Raw genomic sequence first — 25,391 nt, forward strand, 5'->3', positions numbered from 1 at the left:
TGATGCCAAACACACTGCTATTGCAGTAAAAGAGTAAAAGGATACGTGCACAACAAAAAAACACAGTGGAGCTCTATCAGTCATGGCCTGAGCCTTCCCAGAGCCCAGACCTCAACATAACTCAAGCAGTATGGGATCATCTTGGCAGAATGGACTAAAAAGCTCCCAACATTCAACAGAGATGTAATATAAGGTAAAAATCATTTAACCTTATATACTGCAGTATACATTTGCAGATGTTTCAATGACTCACTGCTCTTATCTCTCATTTTCCAAGAGCTTTTTGCACAATACTGCAAGGTTGCAGGGATATATAGAAAGTGCACATATTTTAGAAGGAGAAATGACCAACATAATTTCTTGGTTGGCTTCTGCTCACGTGCCTGGATGTGATATCATGTGACATGGTCACTCAGTATGAGTGTTTCTTGCAAATTACAGCGAGTGTTGTTTTGGTTATTTGCGTGAGAAGACATTTAAACTTATGATCCGGAGAGGAGGGGCCCGAAAGAAGGCAGGGAGAGCTGTGGTCACGTGAGTCAAGTGGCCGCAAAACAAGCACATAAGTAGAGCAAAGTAATATTCAAAATAAAACCAAACGGCTAATTTAAACCGGTATTCACCACACAGCTTTGCCAACGTGACTTTATTTTGAAAAATTTATCAGCGGAAGTAGTGTGTCTCATTAAGTATAGAGTGACGCAACTACAAAGTAAAAATCTCCATTTTGAAAAAAGAAAAAAGGAATCGTCGGTAGGGGCGTGAGAGAAATATTTTATAGATAGTGGGGAAAAGGAGCAAAAGGTGTTTTTTTTTTAAAAAAAAGTGAGTTTTGTATGCGTCGAAAAGGTGTGGATACTCGTTTTTTCTGCTGCTGAAATGGGAAACTGTCATACCGTTGGACCAAACGAGGCCCTTGTGGTTTCAGGTAACGTAAACGCTTCGTGGTCGATGTGTGTTTAGCTGCTTGGCGCTTCAGGGTCGCTGAAGTAGAAGAAACGAAAAAATGTTTAATATAGCCATTATACGAAAAGCAACTAATGGCTTTTATTGTGTGCATTATAAAATGGGAAATAACGTGACCTGTTATATCACGGTAAAATCACCATGTGAAGCACTAAAGCGGGCGACAGCCCCGCGATCCTTGCCTCTTTAGGAAATCAGACGCATCTCCATGTTTTCTTGTCCCACATGTTGACGGGAGTACATGTATCTGGACAGTTAGGTCGAAATTTGGTAATAAGTGGACGAGCCAGCGTGTGTATCTTTCTGTATTTTTCCCCAGATAATTTATATTCTAGGTCCGCCGATTTCCTCTGTTAATACTCTATTATTGCAGTATTTCATCCGATTGCAGTGACGCTTGTTCAAGTACGAATACTAGTTTGTCAAGCAGCCTTTAGATGGTTTTGGTTTCCGCTGTTTATATTTCGGTTTCTACATGTGTGCTCACGAGTCTGGCTTTATATGATCATTTTAGTAAGAGTCAAACAAGCGTAATGTAACAGGGTAGGAACAGGACCACACGAAGCTGGACTTGATGTTTATTTGCACTGGTGGCTCACTGGTACTCTTGGCCTACAGGACTACAGCAGGATTAATTGAATTATGAGAGAAGGGCTTGTGCACGCTCCCGGATTTGCAGACTGCGTCTGTCACCACTGATGTTTCTAATACCCATAACACAGGGTACACAGAATATAGTCCTTAAAATTTTAAAAGCTACTGGCCATGTAGAAAACAAAACAAATATTAGAACCAGATAATAATAATTTCATGCATTCGCTAGTGATTGTTTGAGAATCCTACTGTAGGTTCAAACTACGGTTTGGGAACGTGTTGCAGGAAAGATGTCCAGCACGCCTCTGTAACTGAATCGTTAAGTGCCGTTTCCTGTCTGATTCTCTTGTGATGAACAAATAACAACTTTGGGATTTTCCATTGTGCAAAAATCAGCATGTAATTCATCACTTCGAGGAATGTTGTTTAAGAGCAAAGTTGAGTGGGTGTTAGTTGCACATTCTGATCCTATGACCCGATTAGTCTCGGATGTCGAAAAGAAATAGCTTTGCTGTTTACATGTTTAGGGGCCAAAACACAACGTACTTTTCATGGCCTCAATTGTATATTAATGCCACCATCTCTCCATAGTGTGATTTAGGATATGCATGGCTTTTTGTCAAGAAAACTGAAGCTGGTAAAGGATTATTTGTAGTTTTCCTAAAGTGTCATTTATTGACGTGATTTATTGACCTGTAGAATGAATGCATTAGCAGGATAGTTGTCGCTTCAGCATTCCTCCATAAAATCAGTATGTTGATAATCATGTGACCAGACCAGAGTTACTATAGTTTTGTTTTTTTCCAATTTAGTTTTTACTTTTATTCCATTTTTGACTTTTTAAATCAGTTTAGTTTCAGTTTGTTACCAGAGTGGATTTTTTTTTGTTTCAGTTCAGTTTTTATTGTGTGAAAATGTTTAGTTTTATTTTAGTTTAATTAGTTTCGGTGTTAGTTTTCGTCTGTTTAGTTATTATTGTATAAAGGGCATATGTCAGAGGCAAGAGGAAAATCAGTACAGGTATTACACTATTTTTTGAAAGTCGTTGACTTGCAGTCTTTTACGCATCCAAAATATCAATAAACACAGCCAATGACTCGTGTAATAAAATCAATAATAAAAGATAATAGTAATAAAACATGTAATAACATTTTACTTAACTAAAAATTACTAAAACTAAGACTATTTCTCCCTATTTTTTCATTTTAGTTAGATTTAAACATTTACAAAATTGTTTTAGTTAGTTTTATTTTATTTTTTATTTTTTTAAAAAGTCTAGTTTTTACTTTTTAAGTCAACTAAAATGTTTTTCACATCTAGTTCTAATTTTACTTTAGTTTTAAACTCTAAAAATTTTGACCTCTTGTTCAAATTTAATTTAAATTTAATTTTAAGGTTTTGAGGTAAGAAACAGTAATATTCAGGTAATGTGATGTCCTGTATTGCAGACAAACTTAGTTATGGTATCACAGTAGTCACAGTTTTACCAAGGATAGTGTGTACTTTTTCTGGTTTATGTACACAAGTGCTGCTGTTTCCTGTCAGATGTTAGTCAGTCAGGCAGCAAAGTGCCCTGTTGTTGGAAGCTTAAAGGCCTGCTGCGTCATAAAGGAAGAGGTCTGCTACAGACCTATAATTTCAGATGTTGAACGGTTTACTAAAAGTATTTGAGTTAGGGAAGTATGTGTTAATAAGGATAGTCTACTCCTGGCCATCCTCCCCTTTCTGTTATCATGTGACAGCTGAGAATGTCACACTAATCACTCATGATTACACCATGACGCTGAGGCTAGTGAAAGGGGCTGCCTAACCTAACTCAGTCTCATTTGGAAACTCTTGTCAGTGTCATTTTTAGAGGTTAGGAGGGTAATGGCTTATAAAATATTGAAAATAGTTTTATTGGTTCTGCAAACTTACTGATGAGGTGGCTCAACAGGTTACATTTAATTAAATGAACAACCGCTATCAGAGAAATCACATGCTGCACCACATGTGCAGCATGTCACTTCATATTTTAGTCTCTGTTGTTTGGATCAATATTGAGATCTTACATTTTCAACATGGTTGCTGGATACATTTATATCTTCAAAACAAAAAATGTATTTTTATGTAAATGTATTTTCTTGCTCTTAATAAAACATAAACTAACATTCAAGTGAACTAAACAGCAGCCTGGCAGAATTTGGACTTGGACTCTGGTGAGGCAAAATGAGAGAGGTTGTGCTGAAAGGCAAAACGAGAATTATTGCAAAACAGAATGCATCACAATAATGATGATTATTATTGCACAATTAAAACTGGATAATACGTTTTAATTGTCCTTGGAATCCACAGTTGTAATAATAACAAACCCACAAAATCAGAAAGAATGGTTCCATGAGGCTGATGTATTTAAATGAGAGCTTGAGTGTTTCACCCTTTACCTGCTTTGTTTTGGAGAACCTTTCTCACGTAGCTGCTGTGGGTGATGTGGTTGGAAGATTGAGAGAAGGGTTTTTGGTTTTCTGTCTTAAAGCTACACATGATCCTGTTTAGAAACTGAGTGCAGAACAGAAAAGTGGGTCACTAATTGATCCTTTTCAAAACAGTGATACTAATTTCGGTTTGCATTAAATTTGCTTCTAGAGTTAGAAGTGTGCATTAGTATGAATTCGGGTGGTTTGTGCACAAAGTTTAAAAGAACCCAGACTGGATGTCATATTGAAAAAGTCACATACAACAGCATGTGACCTTTTGCTACATTGATTGCAGCCATGTGATGTGTTTTATATGTGTTGCTCCAAAGGTGGCTGCTGTGGCTCAGATCAGAAGACTTATGTCGTGGGAGGCTGGGCATGGGGCTGGTGGCTCGTCTCTGACATCCAGAGGTAAGATCTGTCTGTTCTAGCTTTAACCTGAACAAATGTGCTCACAAACTCAATCAGGAAACTTTTAAGATGAGGGTATCTGCAGGTCCCCACAAAAGGTTCTATAATACCTTTATGTCCTTATGGTCATGACTCAAGGTTTTTTAAGAGAACAAACACAAAAGATCTATGAACCATATGAAGAGCCATAATCAAGCAAGTTATGAGATCATTTATAAATATTCATGAATGGTAATAGTTGTATAGGATTTTTTTTTACAGGGTTTTGCTGTTCAGAGATCTTTTAAGTTAATAAATTCAAGAGTTAATTTGTTTTCCCACCTTACACTGTGAGTTAATCAGATAATTTCAACAAAGACATGGTGATGTAGTATACGTCTCCTGTTTATCTAATTGGATTATGTTTGGCTAGACCCCTTTTATTAGGGCACATGCCCCTGTAAGATCTCAGCTTTGCATTTTGAGTAACAAGGGCTTGTGTTTGGATTTTCAAATAGATAGACAGATATCTATCGGTCTGTCTGTTATATTTGTGCACAATAAGTAGTTGACTTAAGTCATTACTTTTGTTGTTCAGTTATGGTTATCATTAAGAGGAGAAGAGTGCAAATGTGCAATACTTTATCAGTTCAGTCTAGTTTCCTAATAGTTACGTGCAGGCTGTGATTTTTAGCCCTAAAACATACTGAGAATGTAGATATTTTATTAAGATTGCTATATTTTTACCTTTTAGCCATAAATTCCTCAGTAATTGTTAGTGATGCAGCAGTATTGCAGTGACAGTAGGCCAATAGTGAGTTAAGTAAAGTTAACAAGTAAAGATCATATAGATTTTTAAGTTTTCTTTGGTCTTGCTCTAAACAACTGTGTTGTCGACTTTGTATTAAAACAGAAGCACTAAAAGAGATTGTGTATGTCCTCATTACAGTAAGGATTTGGATCAGTTTGAAAGAATGATTGTTAACGGGTAATCATGTGACAATCTCAGATGATCTCTTGTGCAGTAATTCAAAAGTAATGTAATATGATGTAATGTAGTAATGTAATGAATTGCCTCTATAGGAAATAAATAATGTAGTGCATTAATTATCAAAGATGAATAATATATATTGACATCAAATTATATGAAACTAAAAGTTAATAAAAAACTCAGTTTAATTTTGTGCAAGTCATTTTGTAACTTTATTTTATAACGTGTGTGTGTGTGTGTGTGTGTGTGTGTGTGTGCACACCTAAACATATTCCCATACATATACACACACACAAAACAGAAGACATTATTCAGAGTTTAATGATGAATAAATAAGCTATTTGTGGCTAATAGAAACGCTCTAATATTAGAAACTAGTGTTTAACAGATTAGTGAGAATTGCAGCTGAGTATAGTCTGCTTTTTTCCAGCCCCAATGAAGAAGCATTAGTGGAAAGACAAACAGATGTTTCATAATGATGATCTGAGGGAGAAGTACTAACAATATTTGTAAAACTACTGTAAACTGAAAATGAGCTAAACTCCTGTTCTGAAATAAAAGCCATCAAAGGAAATATAAACCTGCGAGAAGCTACTCACTAATGGTTTCATAATGAGCTACACCAAATTAAATTTGTGCCTCTTTGTTTCTCTGCCAGAAACCGAAAACAAGCTCTTTAGTTGGCTCTTGTTCATATATATTCCATATCAAGAAATAAAAACTGCTCCTTTTGTTTTTGTTCAGATGTCATATGCTGTATAGCATAATCCTGTAAAAAAGCAGCATTGATACATCTTGTCTGTGGAAGTCCTGATATTAACTATCTTTTGTTTGCCTGCCTCTTTATTTCAACTTTGCTAACTTGCTTTGCTTTGTGTCATATTGATCTTGCCCTTTCTCAGTCCTTGTGTGCCTCCTTCACACCCATTTCGCTATAAGTGCTGCTCATTGGCTCTAGTTGCTAGGAAACATAATGGTTTGACCTTAAAAACAAGATGCAAAAGTTGAAACATGTCTGGATTTATCTCCATTTAGAGTTAAGTAGTCTCAGGAATCCCTTCTTATATTTTTAGTATTAATATTATTAAGAGCAGCAGGAAGGATCTTGTGCCACTCAGAGTAGTAGTCATCATGTCTGCTAACAGCCCTGTGTGCATAAGCCAGTAGCTGGACAGCATTATTATGGTGCTGGTGGTGGTGGAGGACTTCCTGCTTGTGATGCAGTAATCTTGTTAATGTTGAGTTGAGGCTCCTCACTCATTGATCCAGTTCTCTTGGAAAGAAAGGGAGGTGGAGCTGTTCAGCAGAGTCTCTGGTTCCCAGTGTTGCTGCAGTCATCCTCCCATGTCTTTGACTGAAACTGACCCAAACAACTTGGTATGAATGTAGTGTGTTTATCATAATACAAGGGTGGTAAGCCTCTTTTATCTGCTCTGAAACATAGTCATATGTAAACAGTTCAGTGTTGAAGCACGGGATAGGATCGTTTGTAATGGACATTCCTGTGTATTTGTGATGCAAACGTAAAGGATCAAGGATCCTGTTAACACTGGCTTGTAGGGCTGGGCGATATATCAAAAATTTATCGTTACCGAAATTTATGACTCTCATCGACGTCATTTTGCCCATGTCGGTAAATTCGGTATTTTAAAAAAAAGGAAAAGGCATGTGCAGGTTGGCGATGTTCATGTCCCTTTAAGACGCTGTGCTACGTTACAGACTTGACGGGGTGGAGTCACATGACTCTACTACCTTTTTATGCTGGGCAGACACTGTGCGATTCAGCTCCTGCTCAAACTGTACGATTGACTCGCAGGGGTTAGAAGTTCATAGGTCACGATGCAGGGTCTCACACTATACTGATGCTCTGATGCGACCTGAGTGCTCACACTGTGCGTCCATAAAATGAAGGTTATAACAGAAATTCTGTCGCTCGCTCTCTCTGTCTTTCACTCACACAGACACGCACACCACCACCATCAACTTTGCTAAATTGCTAATGAAAAACATTGATCAGGCAGCTGTGATTGAGCAGCAATGTAGATCCAACTATTTTCACGGTTGTTGTGGTCGTGATAATTTTGTGAGGCCACATCGAAAAGGCTCGGATGAGCTTTCCAAAGTTCTACAAGTTGTGCCTCCATCGCTTGTGTCCAGATCACACGCTGCACTGCCGTGCTGCGCCGTCTTTTTCGCTGACATTTGTGTTTGCGCGTGCGCAGTGTGACAAACTGCGGTGACACCCTCACGACGGTCGCGAGGATTTCAAACAGGTTTGAAATCCTCACGACCAAGCGATTGATGATCGGGAGCTCGTCGTGAGGTGTCAATCGCTTCTCGTTACCCCACGTATACTATACGATGCATGACGCACGATGAAGGCCAAAATCGGGCCGATCGCCAAAACGGTCGCACGACTCAAAAATCGGCTCAAAATGGGCCAAAAATCGCACAGTGTAAGCCCAGCATAACAAGACGAGACACGGGTGAACAAATGGAGGACGATTTAAATGTTGAAGCAGCAGCGACGGAGGTAGAGCTGGTGGAGGAGGAAGAGGAGACGCTTGTTAACAAAAAAAAATGCATCATCAATTGTTTGGCAACATTTTGGATTCAACAAGGATGATATTGATCAAAAAATTGTTAAATGTAAACTCTGCAAAAAGACTGTTGCGTCAAGTCAAGGTAACACAACCAACCTCTTCCACCACCTGCAGCACAAGTTTTTGTTTAAGAGTTTATAGTTTTCACTAGTCACATGGCAGTGCTTAGTATTTATTATAGTTTTTTCTGTGTTCAATTGACATTTGTGTTTGTGACATTATTTGTTTACAAGTTATAGTACCTCAAGGCCTTAGCAGAGATAGGCCTTTGTCCATGATGGCATTACATTTGCACAATCATTGTTTATTTTGTGAATAGCCAATGTGAAACATATTTATTATTAAACTATTTTGTTTACAAGGGATACACATTTTTTAGAGAGCATGGTTACATATTGTATCCTACACTTTTTATTTTGTTCAGTTAATAAATCTTAACCACTAAAAGTACTTACTACTATTGTCTTCATTTATTTTCAGTGACATTTTACAGTCCTTTAAAGTGGTAATAATATAATTGCAATTAATAGGTCTAGGGGGAATAATATTATCAAAATAACTGGAGGAACTATGCTGCCTGCCACAGCCCCATTAAATGAAAAAAAAAAAACGTTTGTTTTTTTTGGCACTTGGGGTGGTTATCGTCCATTTATCGTTATCGAGGTTAACTGCTCAATTTATCGTGATATTGATTTTAGGCCATATCGCCCAGCCCTACTGGCTTGATTCCATTAGTGATGTTGTGTGTTATCACACTTCATTTAAATTGTTTATAACAGCGACTATGACAAAAATTATGGTTTTAAAAGCGGTATCATCAGCAGCACATCATATGTAAAACAGGCTTAAAACCAGCAAAGCAGAAGGGCAAGTTTTGTGTTTTGCCCTTTCTCTCTTTTCTCTGCCTCTTGACCTTCGCTACTGTTATTCCTAACAGCTGTTGTCCAACTTACTGTTTTGCCTTTGCTATCCCCGCTGCCTGCCTGCCTGCCTGCCTACGTAGAATGTCTCTGGAGGTTATGACCATCCTCTGTCGCTGTGAGAATATCGAAACCTCGGAGGGTGTACCCCTGGATGTGACAGGGGTGGCTCAGGTAATACATTTCAGAAGGCTGGGGGGGAAAAAAAAGAAAAAAAAAAGCAGTGGCTGGTGTTTGAGGCCGAAGGAAGACAAAAGGTGATGGTTCAGCTAATCGGCTAACATTGTCTGTGTGTTTTCATCCTCTTTTCTTCTTTCTTCTGCAGTCAGAGGAGACAGTCAGCTGTTAATAACTTTGCTGTAATGCTGTGCTCTGAGTCACCTTCAGCAACGGGGCCTCTAAATGAATGCTATAGAAATTAAAAAGAGGATATCAGAAGTCCAGAGACCAATCACAACTAATATAATAAGGCTAATTTTTAAATCAAATGCAACTCCTTAATGCAAAATCGATTGGATTGTGGATGGCATCTCATTTTGCTCCGTTGTTAGTGATCTGGAGTCCTTGGGTGAATGGTTTCACTTTGTCTTGTTTTTCTTTTCTTGTGTTCAGTCCCTTCCCCTCATTTGCTTTCCCTGAGATCATGTCAATTTTTATTTTATATTTTTCCACATTCTTCACAGGATAACGCTTGAGATTATGACCCTGCAGCCCAAGTGTGATGATGTAGAGACAGCGGAGGGTGTAGCTATTACTGTCACTGGGGTGGCTCAGGTAAATCACCACACATTTTTGGGACTCCCAGTTCAGATTTCACTAACCCCTCCCTCCCTCCCTTTCTCTGGCATCAGCCTCTAATCACAGCTGAGGTGGTATTTCATACAGGGGTCTCAAGTGCGTATGTGTAACATAATCTGACCAAGCTGGAGTCGAATTGACAATAGCACTGTGTCAAATGCTTCCTTATTTATTTTTGTAAAACCATAGGCAATATTATACAACTTCAGCTGGTATTCTGTGTCCGAGTCTTCAAACTTGATTTTCTGATTTGTAATTTGTCACCCCACTGCTCCCTGCAGCAGTACACCCCCACCAATTTTCTATGCTGATGATACAGTGTTATTTTCAGTCTTTCAGTGAATTAGCATGGCACACAAAAATGGGTCTATGAAAAGCCTAATTGGTGTTTTGTGGTCAATCTCAGTATATTATGTTATTTTGTATGCTGTTTATTTCTGCTTTTTTTTTTTTTTTTTTTTTTTTTTAAATTATTCAGTTCTGGGTCTGTCACATTTTTGTTTAAAATTCACAGACGCTAAAGAATAACTTGGGTAGTCACAATACCAAAACATCTGAGAAGCAGTGTATCATATGTTGGATCCATATTATTGCACTAGGTGTCACTGGAATTTGCAGGGGAGTTTTTAAATAGTCATCTTCTTGCGCACCTCCAGACTTCTTCCAGTGCAGCTGCTATTCTCTGAGGCTCTGTGGGAATTGTGCTCTTAGCTTTTTCATTCGTGCCTCTTCAGTGTGCGCCCCGCACACCAGGTATAGCAGAATTGGCTCGGTTTGTCCCCACCATAACTTTTTTCTTTCTTCTGACCACTACTCATGCTATGGCCTTCAACTGGGTCGGAATTGTCTCCAGGACCCAGATTGACTACCTTTTCTTTTCAAATATTCATCTATTGCTATTATGTGCTGCTTTGTCTCACTCGCAGCATGACTACGCCATTTTTTTCTTCGTCTTCTGTTTTACTGGCAGTCGGCAACCCATTTAATTGGAGGAAGAAGAAGCCAGTTGCTTAGAGTACCAATCAGGGGAAACCAGATAATCTTCCATGACCCCTTGATCCCCTCATGGCACACCTATGTGCTGCAGCACAGTGGTTGGGAAACACTGCGATAGAGGACTCTAAATTATTGTGGATCATAATGCAGGCTCTTACTACCAGCCCAGATTTAGGCCTTACTGCCTGGCATGAACATTATAGATTCTTTCAAAGAAAAGTCCTCTTTAGTCTGTGGATCGTAGGACGAGTTCCACTTTTCAGTGGTCTGAGATGACAGTCATGTCAGTTTTACAGAAGTTGATGTTTTCTGTCTTAAACTACTTAAAGTCCTCATGAAAATGCAGACACACCTGAAATTTCTGTGTTTGATTTTTTTTTTCAATTGTTCTGATGATGTAAATAATATTTGTAAAATGGTTAGAACAGGACCCCCAGGTACTGAGCTACCAATAGCAGCTGCAGTGTTCCAAAGGTGCCCAAGGAGACATGCTTCAAGGGTAAATTGTCCAGATTTATATAATCTCTATTTATTTATTCATACTTAGACCCCTGTGTTAAAACCACAGAGTCAACTTTTATTATAAGACACTTGCCTCACTCTATAACAAAGAAAAAACCTGAGCACTTTCCTGTTACACCATCCAGATGAACCAACAGAGATACCACATCAGATTTTGTTCATACCGTTTCAAATTAAGATAACACTGTATATATTGTTTTTTACCTTTATGCTTTGTGTGAAGAACTAAGGTGTGTTGCTTATGAAATCCATGAAGTGCTATAGAGAAAGTTACATTTTATTTATGTAATTAACACATTTTGAACTCTTAAAGAAATATAACGAAAGGAAAGACACCCAGCTGAACTAAAATGATCCATGTAGCAAACAAAAAATATTGTGAGCCGCCACCCTTATATCGCCTTTGGGCTTTTGGAGCCTTGACCTGACTTTTAAAAAATAATTGGGGAAAAAAAGCACTATGCTGCTAAAAAAAAGAAGAAAAATAGATATTTGCAAAATTCTGCCTAAATATGTATTTTACCAGGTTAAGATGTGTGGCGGGGCGTGGTCTGCAGCGCCGCTGAAAGGGAGGCGGACGCACCTGAGCGGCACCCGCAATCACGCCTCGCTGCCTTAACGTCTGTGCCATCTATGCTGTTGTTGGTGTGTGTCGGGCTGTGAGCTGAAAAGCTACAGCTGTATGCTACAGCAACCGTGTGTGAAAAGTGGTCAATAAAGAGATGCTGAAAAGCGTGTTCATGCAAACATCATCGGGTCTGCTGTGATATGTTTACAATGGGACTTCTGCTCCTGAACCTCTGCGCATATCCCATATGCGCACAGCGTCTGCAAATCGGGGCTGTACGAAGTCACTTTCATCTTTACGCAGGACTGTAAGCTGTCATCTATGAGGCGTGAGCGGTGTTTGTTTTTAACATAGTTCATGGTGGAGAACAGCTGCTGACATAATGTGGATCCGAAGATCCATAATTGGCCTACCTGGGGTTGAAAGTCTCGATAAATGCACGCCATTTCGGCAGGTATACCGGCTTCCGCGAGTGTGACGCTTATTTAGAGCGATTAAAAAATAATAAAATATAATTTTATTTTTATATTTCAATATCACAGTAATCTTCCAATTTAGGAGTACAAGTTTAAAAAAAAGAACTAACATAAATAAAATACAGTTCAGCTAAATACTTCAAATTTATTTTCCCAAACCACGCCGAGCCGCAGTATAAGGACTAAAGAGCCGCAGGTTGCCGACCCCTGGCTTACACCATAGGTGCCCTCCTAAAAATCATACTGCACATCAGGATAACAGTGACTTCAGCGATACCAAGGCTACAAGACCGATAGTTCAGCATTGCCTCTACACGTGCCTGATGCTGATTGGCACTGTTTGTAGTGAAAATAGAAGCAAACTGTCTTATCCTCTGCAATTGTCTCTTTGTTACTAGAAGAAGAAATTGAGGAGTAGCGGGGCTACAGGCTGACTTTTTAACTAATAGCTTCTTTATGCCCTATGCCTTTTACGTAGCACCATTTAAATCAACATTTCACATTATTTTTGCTGTCTTAAATGTATTACTTAAAGCTACTTTCAGCTGCTCATTTATTCACAAGTGAAGGTTTTACTTGCAGAGCAGCATGTACAGGATTTTTCTTTCCCCAGTTTATGATGGCAAAAACTTATTGTTGACTCTTCACTCTAATCATTCTCTGCTTATTCAAACCAATTCTAACTGCGCCCTGGTGTGTCAGCTTATGGTAATTCAAAAATAGTAGAGAATATTTGCATTGGTGAACTAATTATTTCGTGTAACACAAAGCAAACCTCATAACCTCGCTTAAAGCAGTGCATGAAGTAAAGTAAGCACAATACTGCACAGCTGCTTTCATTCTGTCAGTCACATTAATGCCACAGATGCTGAAGTACAAATCAAACCCCATGTAGCCAGGCAGCGCTCCCTGGCCTTGGACTTTGCCTACAAACAGAGTCAAGACTCCAGAATGTCTTATTTTGCCTTGTAGATACTTTTTAAGCACAAATGTTGACTGAGTTCTAATTTGTAATAGAAAGCAATTATTTTGTGGATTTTCTGTTTAAGAAAATGTACGTATCATCACAGTGTTTTGTGCATTTCCATATCTTGCTCTTAATTACTTCCTGAATTTTTTCTTTGCCCGCATGCCATTAGTTCTTTTGTTTGAATGATGATGCCTCATTATCAGTTCTCTGTTTTGACCACCATTTTGCCACTGTATGTTCCTCTTCTCTGTGTTTTTCTACATGTGTGCTGACAATGAGGCCACTGTCTGGAGTTGAAAACCCCCCCACTTTCACACAGTTTACTTCCAGCAGACTCATAATGGTGTCCGTCAGATTGGTCCAGTCTAAGCCAAAGCCACTGTGAAATTTGTGTCCCATGGTAACAGCAAAGTCTTTCCTAATTCAAAGAGACAAATGAATTAGACTTGGTGGGAGACATCCATTTAAAGGAAATGAGCAGAATTTCAATCTAGGATGTGCGTTTCATTTCTGTATTGAATTCTTCAATCATATTTTGCCTTGTTACTTTAGGTAGGACTGTTTTAGAATCCTTCGATAACTTAATAGTCAATTTGCACTGGAAGGACCTAACAAATTTTAAAAAACAAAACTGTCTACTGAGATTCTTTTCTGTACAGTCTGTGCATTTAGAGGAGGCAGGAGGAAGGGTGGTATTACAAGTTGGAGTGGGGCTAGGTAGCAGATTAAGAGCTCAGGGCAACAAATGAAAATTGTTCAAGTCTTTATTCCAATGTCAGCCGTTGCACAGCGCCCCCTGCTGTCTGTTAGAGCTTTCCTTGGCTGTCTTGTGGCCTTTTCTGTTTTCTGGAAGTGACGACAGTCTTTCCTGACTTTGTGTTGCCCTTATTTCTGTTATGAGTGCATGTTGTAAAACATACCCGTGTGCAGACCTCTCGCCTAAGGACCCAGCTCACTCTTTTCTTTTCTTACAGCTCTGATGGACAACAATTTTATCCCAAACCTTTTTAACCCATTTTTTGATTACATGACTGTCTGTTTGTAAATGATCTCTCTTTCTATCACTGACTGTTTCTATCTTTTAAACCTCAGGTCAGTGACATTCATTTTTCTTTGTTTCTTTCTTGTTGTTTTTTTTTTTTTTTTAAATGTTACGTGTCCATCATATTTTTCTCCCCTGTTTATTTCTATATATTTGAATTAACCTGTGCAACATTGATGTGAAAATCTAAGTCCTTGCATTTAAGAAGAGCAAAAAATCTAAAAGCAGAATACTGACTTCATCTGACATTAGACGGCCATGTATTCTGTAAAAGCCATAATAACATTTCCAAAATACTTTTATTGAAAATGGAGAGATGCTGTAAAAAAATTATTTACTCCCTTCCCAATTTCTTAGATTTTTGCATCTGTATCGTGCTGACATGTTTCAGATCGGCAAACAAATTTTAATATTAGGCAAATATAACTCGAGAATGAGACAACATACGATTTTCAACCTGATACCAAAGGTCCATCTACTAAAAATCAGAGGTCAAGTTTTCTCAAAATCTTGTGAACGTAATAAATCGAGAATGATGTCACCTGTGATTTTCAAAATGATGAGAAAGGTGAATGTAGTAGGAGGCTGACGGGTAACACTGGCAGCCAGCAGCATTTTTAAATGATTTCATTTATTAAAGGAAAAAAGTTATCAAAACAACCTGGCCCTATCTGAAAAGTGTATCTCAGGGTAAGACAGGGTATCTTTGTCTAATATTGAAATTGGTTTTAACTGAAAAATGTTAAAATAAATAAATAAAATATTAATTAAATACATTTCACGGCATTGTATTTACTCTATAAATAAGTATATCAATTACAAGAAATTTGTTTAAATGAAATGTGAGTCGTGTGGATCGACTTTACCCAAAGGCAAACTAAGAAAGTATTGTTGAACATTTGTTTGGCCATGTCATTGATGGCTGACAGTTTTGGCTTCCTCTTTTAGGTGGGCTGACAGCATACAAGATGTTCTTCAAACATTTTGCTGATTACTATGTCCATAGTTCTTTTCATGTGTAAAAAGCATAATGACATGCATACATCCAACACACACTGGCATAATAATAATAATGATAACAATAATAACAATAATAACAACTGTTATTATTATTATTGATATTATTGTGAATTTTAGGCTTTGTAATTTCAGCTCTTTGCATTACTGATGCAATGAAGGTGAACAGAAAAAAAAATACATTCTAAGTAAAAGGATTTTAAAAAATCTTTGTATAATATTAAAAGCTAGTATGTGTTGTCCTTATGTGTGCCACACCTGTGTGTTGTGCCTGTCTTTGTGTATTCACAAACACAGGCACAATGAATGATGTTCTCTGTCCATGTTGGCGTTAGGTGAAGGTGATGACTGAAAAAGAACTGCTTGGTTATGCCTGCGAACAGTTCCTGGGAAAGTCAGTCATGGAGATCAAGAGTGTTATCCTGCAGACCCTAGAGGGTCACCTGCGTGCCATCCTTGGTGGGTAGCTTCTCCAAACCATATGGTGACTCTGTGGTGTTTTCCTGCTTTTTGTTCTTTTTGGTATCTGCGCCATATGACTATGACAGTGATTGGAGGATTTTTTTTCCCCCTCTTGACATATTGGCCCTATTTGTCAGTGTGTTTGGTTTTATTCAAATGTATTACAGGACCATGATTTTTGAGGCACTAAACACACTGACCGATCTTCCAGGCACGCTAACTGTTGAGCAGATTTACCAAGACAGAGACAAATTTGCCTCCTTGGTACGAGAGGTGGCAGCACCTGATGTTGGCCGCATGGGTATCGAGATTCTCAGCTTCACCATCAAGGTATAAGAAAGAGAACGTCAAGTTCATGTTATTCTGACTCTATTTTTCAAATATTTGTTTGTTTGCTTTTTAATTTCATTAGGTTAACTGCCTAGAACTGTGTACATTAGTGTTAACCTTTCTTCCTTAAAGGATGTATATGATAAAGTGGACTATCTGAGCTCGCTGGGTAAAACTCAGACAGCTGCAGTACAGAGGGATGCAGACATCGGAGTAGCAGAGGCAGAGAGAGATGCTGGCATTAGGGTAAGAAAAGCTTTAAGACGACGTTAAAACTTCTATCATCTATTGCTAATGGCTATTATTACATTAAGAAACCACCATACAGCACCTGATCCATCTCTCTGTCATTAGTTGTTGCACTCTGTCTTTTACAGGAAGCTGAATGTAAGAAAGAAATGATGGATGTCAAGTTCGTCGCAGACACCAAAATGGCTGACTCCAAAAGAGAGCTGGAAATGCAGAAAGCTTCTTTCAATCAGGAAGTGAACACAAAGGTATGAAGTTGTGTTTGTTGGGTTGAATGTGTCAGCAACAATTGTGAAAGTTTACCCTTTTAAAAAAAATTCCTGCTTCTGTAGAAAGCTGAGGCGCAACTGGCATATGAGCTGCAGGCAGCTAAAGAGCAACAGAAGATCCGTCTGGAGGAGATAGAAATTGAGGTGGTGCAGAGGAAAAAACAGATCAAAATTGAGGAAAAGGAGATTGAACGCACTGAAAAGGAGCTCATCGCTACTGTGAAGAGACCTGCCGAGGCAGAAGCCTACAAGATGCAGCAGCTGGCTGAAGGCCAGAAGTGAGTACTTTGCTGACAAATCCTCTTATCAGTCAAAAAGAAATCACTTTCAGTGAGAGGGGGAAAATGTTAAAGGGCTATTTCATTTATTTCTTAACTGAGACTGTCATAGCGGTTTGCTATATTTAAAGACATTTTTTTAACCATATAATGTTCAGTCTCTTTAGGCATAATTGAATAACTCACCACTATGTAAATAATGCTTTGTAGATGGAGGAAGTGTGCAAAATATGTAATACATATACATATATGTGGGCGATCGAGTTGGGAGTTCGCCTTGTAATCGGAAGGTTGCCGGTTTGAGCCCCGGCTTGGACAGTCTCGGTCGTTGTGTCCTTGGGCAAGACACTTCACCCGTTGCCTACTGGTGGTGGTCAGAGGGCCCGGTGTCGCCAGTGTCCGGCAGCCTCGCCTCTGTCAGTGCGCCCCAGGGTGGCTGTGGCTACAATGTAGCTTGCCATCACCAGTGTGTGTGAATGGGTGGATGACTGGATATGTAAAGCGCTTTGGGGTCCTTAGGGACTAGTAAAGCGCTATATAAATACAGGCCATTTACCATATATGTAAAACATAATATGGGCTACTCTTGCTTGTGCTGTTATGGGTCCATCAGCCGGTCATGCAGAAGACAAAGTTATAACCTACAAGAATTGAACTGAACCTGAGTGTTAAAAACAGTGAAGTGTCCACTGCAGCCGCTGTTTCTACTTTTCATGCTGTATTTTGAATCTTTGAACATTTTTTTCACACTTCTCCCATTCCTATTGAAATCTGCTGTTGCTCCTTTCCCTAAAGCAGAGCAGCTGATTAGTTGGACAGTGGGCCCCAATCTTTATCAATATCTGAAATTATTGTGTTTTTCTAATGCTAAAAAAAATGCCACATTATAGCTCAGCACCCAAGAAACATCATAGTAATATTAATTATACTGCTATTTATTATTCATTCTCACATATACCACGTGTAATGTGTAATGCCTGTTTATGTCTGCATGTCAAAGGTCGTGTGTCTATTAGTAATGAGATATTGGTTATGTAAACCAATAAAGAATTATTTTGCTGTCCCTCTAACACTGATGTCTGTCAGGATAAAGAAGGTGCTGACAGCACAGGCAGAGGCTGAGAAGATCCGCTGTATTGGTGAGGCAGAGGCTGCCTCCATTGAAGCTGTGGGGAAGGCAGAAGCTGAGAAGATGAGGCTGAAAGCCGAAGCCTACCAGCAGTATGGCGATGCTGCCAAGACCGCCTTAGTCCTGGAGGCTCTACCCAAGGTTTGTGATACAGATTTAAAAACAGTGCCATTTGTGGATTTTTGTTTAGTGTTTTTTGTTTGTTTGTTTTTTACAGTGTCTACACCATAAGAGCTTTGAGTACCAAAGTGATTTTATGAACTTTTTCAGACTGTTTAGCAGATTGGACTAGCAGGTTCTCTGGTCTCTGTGATCAAGGTTATGACTTTTTCAGAGTGGACTGCTTGGATAGCAGGACAGCCTCTAATATTTTTGTTTCATCACAATTCAGTTATGAGGAAGAAATTGTAGACATATGGTTTCTGGGGTTTTTTTTTTTGTTGTGATATAAACCATTAACAAGCAGCTCAACTTCAGGATTAGTTTTAGAACAATTACACAATTATAACTAACATTTCTGTCTTACAAATGCTAGAAAAGCATTAATTGTCTCACATATACTGTCTTTCTCTGATAACTTTGAACATAGACTTTGTTAAACATTTAGCATTTTTACTGAACAGAGCTGCAAAGGGTTTGTTCTGTTTTTATCACATGATTACTGTCTTGGAAAAAAATAAATAAAAAAATCCGTCCTCAGTTATTGAAGGTCTCAAACTGGTATTCGCACTGTTTTTTCCAGATTGCTGGTAAAGTGGCTGCACCTCTGTCCAAGACCAATGAGATTGTCATCCTGAGTGGAGAAGGCAGCCGTGTAACTGGTGAAGTGAACCGTCTATTAGCTGAACTCCCGGTCTCAGTCAATGCCCTCACTGGGGTGGATCTCACCAAGGTAAGAAGGCACTGTACTGTTCAGAGCTCTCTGCTGAATATGAAACATAGTACAGAGCTTTTTTTTTTTCTCCCCCTTCTGTCAATGAAAGTAATTACACAAACACACTTGCCATATGTTTATGATGGGTGTAGCCAATAAGGAAAAGTTAAACCACTAAGTAATCTGCGTTTTTAAGTGTTATAAGTTTTTCCGTCATACTTCGAGTTGCTGTCTGTCTCCATTGCAATCACTAATTGCCTTTTCAGGCAAACATATTTATGAATTATGACATTGGCTTGTTGGGTCCATAAGCCTGCAGTTAGATCCCGAGAGACTTAATCACCATATGTGGGTTTGTATTGAAAGGGCTTTGGTGCAGCAAAAAGTCACTTTTTTGTTTACTGCTATATGTCATCTTTATGGTTAGTTGTATATTTGGGTAATGATTGCTTATAAATAAAGAAAGTCTCTGAATACTTTTGGTTAGACATAAATATTTTTTCTCCCCATCTGCAAGCTGCAATTTCCATGCTGTCAGCTCATTATTCACTTCTTAAGAGACTTCCCAAAAATGTAGCACAGGAATGCTGTGCTGTTTAGGAACCGTCTGGGAAATCAAATGGAGAATTTCACCACCCACATATGAACAAACTCTGACAGTTATTACTAAACACTGAAACTCTTGTTGTGTAAATAAGCAACACTTTGTTAACACAGCCAGAGTTGTATTTTTAGCTTGTTCAGTGGCTCTCGAAATAAGAGAAATCAAGGCAGCTTTAAGAAGTAACAGATGCACTGTACTGTAGTTATTAACACTTTACATCCTTTTTAAAATTACTTTTGTTTTTTCGTGTTACAGACACAATGAATATATTTGTAATGAATTCCTGGAGCAGGACCACACCTCATACATGCCCCTTCCAGTTCTCTGTCTATATATGAACCTCTGCACTGCACGCTGTTTGCACTCGTTTTCACGCCCCTCCCTCCCTTTTCCAATTCATTCTCATTAGTACATGAGGATCTGCCGCCGCCAGTCCCGACTGAGGCCTTGCCCAAACCGCAGCCTCAGTTCATGCTCACTCCATCTGCTAGTATCTACTAGAAATGCTGTCAAACTTAATTGAAGATGTGGTCTCAGCTAGTTAATTCTTTGTGACTACATTTTTTTGTAATTACAGAAAAATATTTTTAGACATACTCAAATTAAGTGTTCATATTTGATGTGTGAATCTGTACTGATGAGTTAAATGTCAGTGACTTCCTCTGAAACCTCATCATGTCTAAGGGAACAGTTGCTATGACAGATGAATATAATGTACAGCTGTGCTGTGTGAGCATGACAGATGTCTATTAAACACTGTTCCAATGTGCTAATCATTGTGATCACACAGATACCTCTGCTCCAGAAGATGACCACCCCACAGAGCCAAGCAGCCTTCTGATGAAGCAGGCCTGGGACTCGTTATTCTCAATCATTTGCTGTGTATCTGCCTCAAGCATGAAAACTTTGTTTAGCCCTTGACCCCTTATGCAACTGCCTTTGACCAGAAACACTTGACACCAAATCAGAGGTTTTTATATTTTTAAGAGGTTTTTAATTTTCTAAAGGAGAAAATAATGCGGCCTTACCTCTGAAAGATCAGATTGTTTGTATTTTCTGTTGTTTTTAGTTCTTGTTTTAAACATGGTCACCCTTAATATTCTGCACTAGTTAGCCAGGATTATATGCTGCAGTTCTTCGCAGTCCTACTAAATCCTTCATAGATTAAAAAAGTCCAGACGCAAAGTAGGCGAGAGAAATTCAGACACAGAGAACTAATCAGAATACTGTACTCCTCTCCAGAGCTTTCTAAGTATATGCCTGGAATTCAAGCATATGTTCCTGTCTGATGTGTTGACATTCATTGATGATTGGAAATGGAGCAATAGGTGCAGCTCCTGCCTCCTAATTACACAGTCATTCAGTGCTCAGTTGTTGAAGTAGTTTGCAGTAGACTGAACAGAGTGTGTAATTCCCTCTTTGCTTTTAAACAGACTTCTTAAAGATTAGTGTACTCACCGTGATTATATAGATACAATGACACGTTACCTGTTACCAGTCACTTGTATGATAAGGCTTACCTCGCAGGATGTTATGTTGTCTGTCTTCTTGCTCCTATGTGCAGTGCCTGTTCACCACTCAAGTGCCCAAACCAGACGAAAGCGGTTTGGCTTTAGTTGGATTTCTGTCTGACTGTATCACTGTTATAGATGAATGTTGTTAGTTCTATGCGTATACTGACAGCAGTGCTCCCGCTTCTCTTTTGTCACGTTTGGACATGTCAGCGTAAAACAAAGCCATATTTGGAAATGATTAGCCCAACAGTGACCCTGCATGCCCACCAAGGCTACTGAACAGTTCTGTATTACCTCAAATGGCATGTGGTGGACATTCAGGGTCTGGGCTTTTTTTGTGTGTGTGTGTGTAATTTCTTTTGTCCTGTTCCCCCGCCTCAGATAAACTTAGTCTTGCTAACATATTTCCCAGATGTCACCTGTGTGATTGTGTTATTTGTAATTTAAGGAGAAACTCCACAGTGATGAAGGAAAAGCATCGTCACTCTGACCTCTGTGGGTTAAGTTCCCAGTGCACCCAGTCTGTAATGACAAAGCAGGAATGTTACAGTCAGTCACAAGTTGGGAAACAAGCAGGTGATTTGATGGTAAACGCTGTACGCAGTGTTTGTTCTCAGTTTGATGAAAGCAAAGTGAAGTTCATGTTGGGGTCTGAGCAGCTGGATCTGTAGCTGTTTCTGCTGCTGCATGTCAAAGAAAACATGATTTGTTTTCATGTCAGATTTCTACTGTAGTCTGTTACTGTGATAGAAAATGAAACATTTCTTTAAACATGTTCCGATCTTGGCAAGTTCTGCGCGACCTTGAGATGATAAACAATTAAGAGTTTCACAGGTTTAATCATTGCTTGTAGATTTGGTTACCCTGTTGTAAGGTTATATAAATTCATTCACCTTTTATACAAAAGTCAGTGTTCAAAGTAATTGTTCAGTATCAGAAGTTTTGACATGTACTTGCAAGTTTCAACCTGTAGATGGCAGAATCTTAGCATGATTTGAGTCTCAGTGAGTCCTTTGTTGCTACATGTCCTAAATCTAAATGTTGTACTTTTGTACCATCCTTCTCTGCTTTCCCAAACCAGCTTATTGTGCACAGCTGGCCTGCCCACCTCTGAATTAATTTTGTGCCTCTCATAAACAATATTGTGAACATTCATTAACCACTTTTCCAAATCTGTGACCATAATGTTTTGGGTTTTTTTTAATTGCCAGTGATCATTTATCGTACTGTTTCTCTCCTCTGTGAAATAAACACCGTCCATGTGGCTCTTTTGGTCTGTGGCAAATTTCATCTTGTTTCTGTTTTTTCCCCACATTAATGTTATAGTTCCACCTGTTGTTAAAGTGTTGTATTTGTGCCTGAAACACAGTTATGGTGAACCTTTTGATGTTTAACTTAATGTTCCTACTGTGAGAAGCCGCTGTTTACCGATACAGGTCATTCAGACCTGTCAAAGATCAGCTGATAATGAATTCACTGTCCCGGTTTGAAGCCGGAGTGCAGATTTCACTGCAGTGTGGATGAGTGAGAGTCCTCATTTTAATTCAGCTGGACAGCAGATCACTGGCAGTTTTCTTCTTCACTCAGGCGCGACACTGCCTCTTACTGCTGGTCATACGGCCAAATGTGGCTGATCATGAAAATTTCCCAAATTTCACCAAAAGTACTCACTTAAAAGTAGAATGTCTTTTATTTTATGTCTGCTTCAGTCAGCAGGTAACGGAGGTGTTACATGCAAGTTACCGTTGAAAGTCATCATTGTAACATTCACCAACGGCACCATTTCTGTCTGCAGAAGACATTGTATCTGAACAAAATGGTTAACAACTTCTTGTTTGCATTGCTCCTTTTATTTAGACAGAATTCTGTACACAGTGCCTTTGTTGAATAATGTTGGTCTACTTAAATGTGCAGATAGTTGAATACCATTCATACACTCGGAAATACTGACGGGATGATTTGTTATACTTTTGTTTTAGATTGTTCAAACTCTATTATACCTGTACTTTAACATCTATCCTACTAATGTATATTGGAACACACACAAGTATGTATGTATGTATTTAGATGATAAATGAAGCATTCTAGCATTATTCCTTTGTAACCTGGACCTCTTGAAGGTCATTCATTATTTTGGCCAGCAAATGTAGGATATGATACCTACATTTGCTTTGTCTTATCAATGTAGTGGCAACCTCTGAGTAGCATTTGAGAGGAGAATGACCAAACATTATGCCTTAACTCCTGTCTTCATGTGAAACATGTCCATCTGTCAGAGATAAATGTAACTTCTATAAAATGATATTGTGAATATATTTCTCATGGTCTTGGATCCAGCATGGCATTTTAAGCATGTGTCCATGTTATTCTGCGTTGTGTTCCACCCTCTAAATAAATGTTTTACCACTTACTGTTGACCTCACTGTCTCAGTTAAATTAGGAGGGTTTCATCTCACACTCAGTGCCATCTGCTGTATTAGTGACGCCTAGGGGGGGAAAAAGAAAAGTTAAGGAAATAAAGGATTTAGGATATTATTTAGATGAAAATTCATTAAAAGTGCAACACAATTACTATTATTGTTAACTTACAAGGTGTGACTGAATATTGAGATTATACAGAAATTTAAGCTTCTATGCAAACTGTAAAATGTAGCTAAAGTTACGTCAAATCAGATTTTAACAGTATTGTGCCCAAACGTTTGTTTGTGAGGGACAGCCAATCATGTCATGTCCACTTTAAGTCAGTTAATGGGGAGTTATTTTATGCAATTGTTTTAAGAGACACTGCTTTTGTTATTTGTCATTTAAAAAAAAAAAAAAAAAGCAGTCTGCGACAACAAAATATTTTTGGTGTTGGGACCTTACAATGCTGCCTGGCATTTTCCTTGACCTGTGTCAGTGTGTGTTGGTGGTAGTGGTGGGGCAGGTTACAAGTCTCTACAATTTTACGTAGTTTTCCAGGTCTAATCACATGATACATATAATTGTTGTGCAAATGGTCCTTACAGGATACATGGTCCTCATGTTTCTCAGTGGTCAGGTCCTTTTATACAGTAGGCTACTTGAACAAGCAAATACTCTTTAAAATAGATGGTTAAAGATAGAAGCTGTTTTCTGCTTGCCAGCCACTTACTCAACAAGCTTATCATTAACTGTTATAACTGTTTGTACGTATTTTGCAACCCGCTGACATTAGTTTACTGACTATGTTCACCACTCAGAATTCCTTCAGCTGCAAAAAATTAGAATTCTAATCTGTTATTTTTCTTCTTTAGATCTATCCATAATCTGTTTTAACCCACTTCAAACTTTACCTCAACTTTTCTAGAGTCAGTCTCACGTCATCTTAAAACTCTTTGATATAATGAAGAGTTCATAATTAAATCAACTGACTGCAAGCATCAGACAGTCTGCTTTTGGACTACAGTTGCTGGGGCTGCCAGTCCGGGGCAAATGTGCAGTAGTTTTAAATCTAGACCATTTGTAAAGGATTTTCCCCACAGGGGGATCATTCATTTTAAATATATCATTTTATATAATTACCATTTGCCAGACTCATAGGCAACCACATCCTTTTCTCGGAAGGCTTAAGAAAGACTTAAGATCTCGGCACGATGACGCTACACATACCTCCATGTCTATCTCTAACTTCTAACTTCAGATCTTTACCACCTAATCTGGAAGCCCTGATTCTAACATCCTGAGGTGTGACAAATAAAGGTTTTATATTACCCATTTCTGTAGTTGCCTTTTCAAAAGGGATCTGATATTTATTTGTCCAAATGTCTGGTTAAAAAAAAAAAACTCCAGGGGATGTACTTCAAATCAAAGTACACAATGTAATAATAAAGACTGAAATCCTGCAAATTTGGACAAATGTGTAATTTTTATTTACATATCAAGCTCTGACTAAAATATCCTTCTCTAATGTGCGATGCTGTTAGATTAACTATGATGCAAATGACCATGTACAACAGTGCCGAGATAGAGCTAGTTCAACCAATCATATACATTCAGGTCAAAGGAGCTTGCAAAGAAAAGCGTCTGGACTTCTTTAAGTTACTTGAAGACGTTTCACCTCTCATCCGAGAAGCTTCTTCAGTTCTAAGGTCAAATGGTGGAGAGTCCCAGATATAAACCTAGTGGGAGTATCCTCCCACAGAGGGACAAAAGGACCCCCTGATGATCCTCTAATCGCCTGAGCCAAGGTGTGAAACTGGGTGTGGGTCCCAATCAGCCAGAGTTTCGGGTGAGTTCATTGTGAAACCTGGCCCCACCTTATCATGCGAATTCCTGAGATCATATACATTCAGGTACTTCACTTCTGTGGTTTCCAGTCTATGGGTCAGGCTGTAGGATTAAAAGGACTGTAG

At 38.7% G+C, this 25,391-nt stretch overlaps 1 protein-coding gene across 5 annotated transcripts; it reads left to right on the forward strand.

The window, feature by feature from the left end:
* The first annotated feature begins 634 nt into the window (after positions 1-634).
* On the forward strand, positions 635-23,428 carry LOC113030224 (flotillin-2a). 5 transcript variants are annotated; one of them, XM_080307471.1, is made up of 12 exons: positions 716-928; positions 4,346-4,427; positions 9,004-9,094; positions 9,604-9,694; positions 15,645-15,768; positions 15,983-16,101; positions 16,234-16,347; positions 16,479-16,598; positions 16,683-16,897; positions 17,984-18,167; positions 18,769-18,918; positions 20,295-23,428. In XM_080307471.1, the coding sequence occupies exons 4-12, from the start codon at positions 9,620-9,622 to the stop codon at positions 20,343-20,345; spliced, it is 1,152 nt and encodes a 383-aa protein (XP_080163597.1). In that variant the 5' UTR covers positions 716-928; positions 4,346-4,427; positions 9,004-9,094; positions 9,604-9,619; the 3' UTR covers positions 20,346-23,428. The 5 variants fall into 5 exon arrangements, with proteins under 5 accessions (XP_026037224.1, XP_026037223.1, XP_080163597.1 ...); XM_026181439.2 differs by lacking the exon at positions 9,604-9,694 and having other exon boundaries at positions 635-928; XM_026181438.2 differs by lacking the exon at positions 9,004-9,094 and having other exon boundaries at positions 635-928.
* Positions 23,429-25,391: the final 1,963 nt, after the last annotated feature.

This window comes from Astatotilapia calliptera, chromosome 10, assembly GCF_964374335.1.
Source record: "Astatotilapia calliptera chromosome 10, fAstCal68.1, whole genome shotgun sequence".
NCBI lineage: Eukaryota > Metazoa > Chordata > Actinopteri > Cichliformes > Cichlidae > Astatotilapia > Astatotilapia calliptera.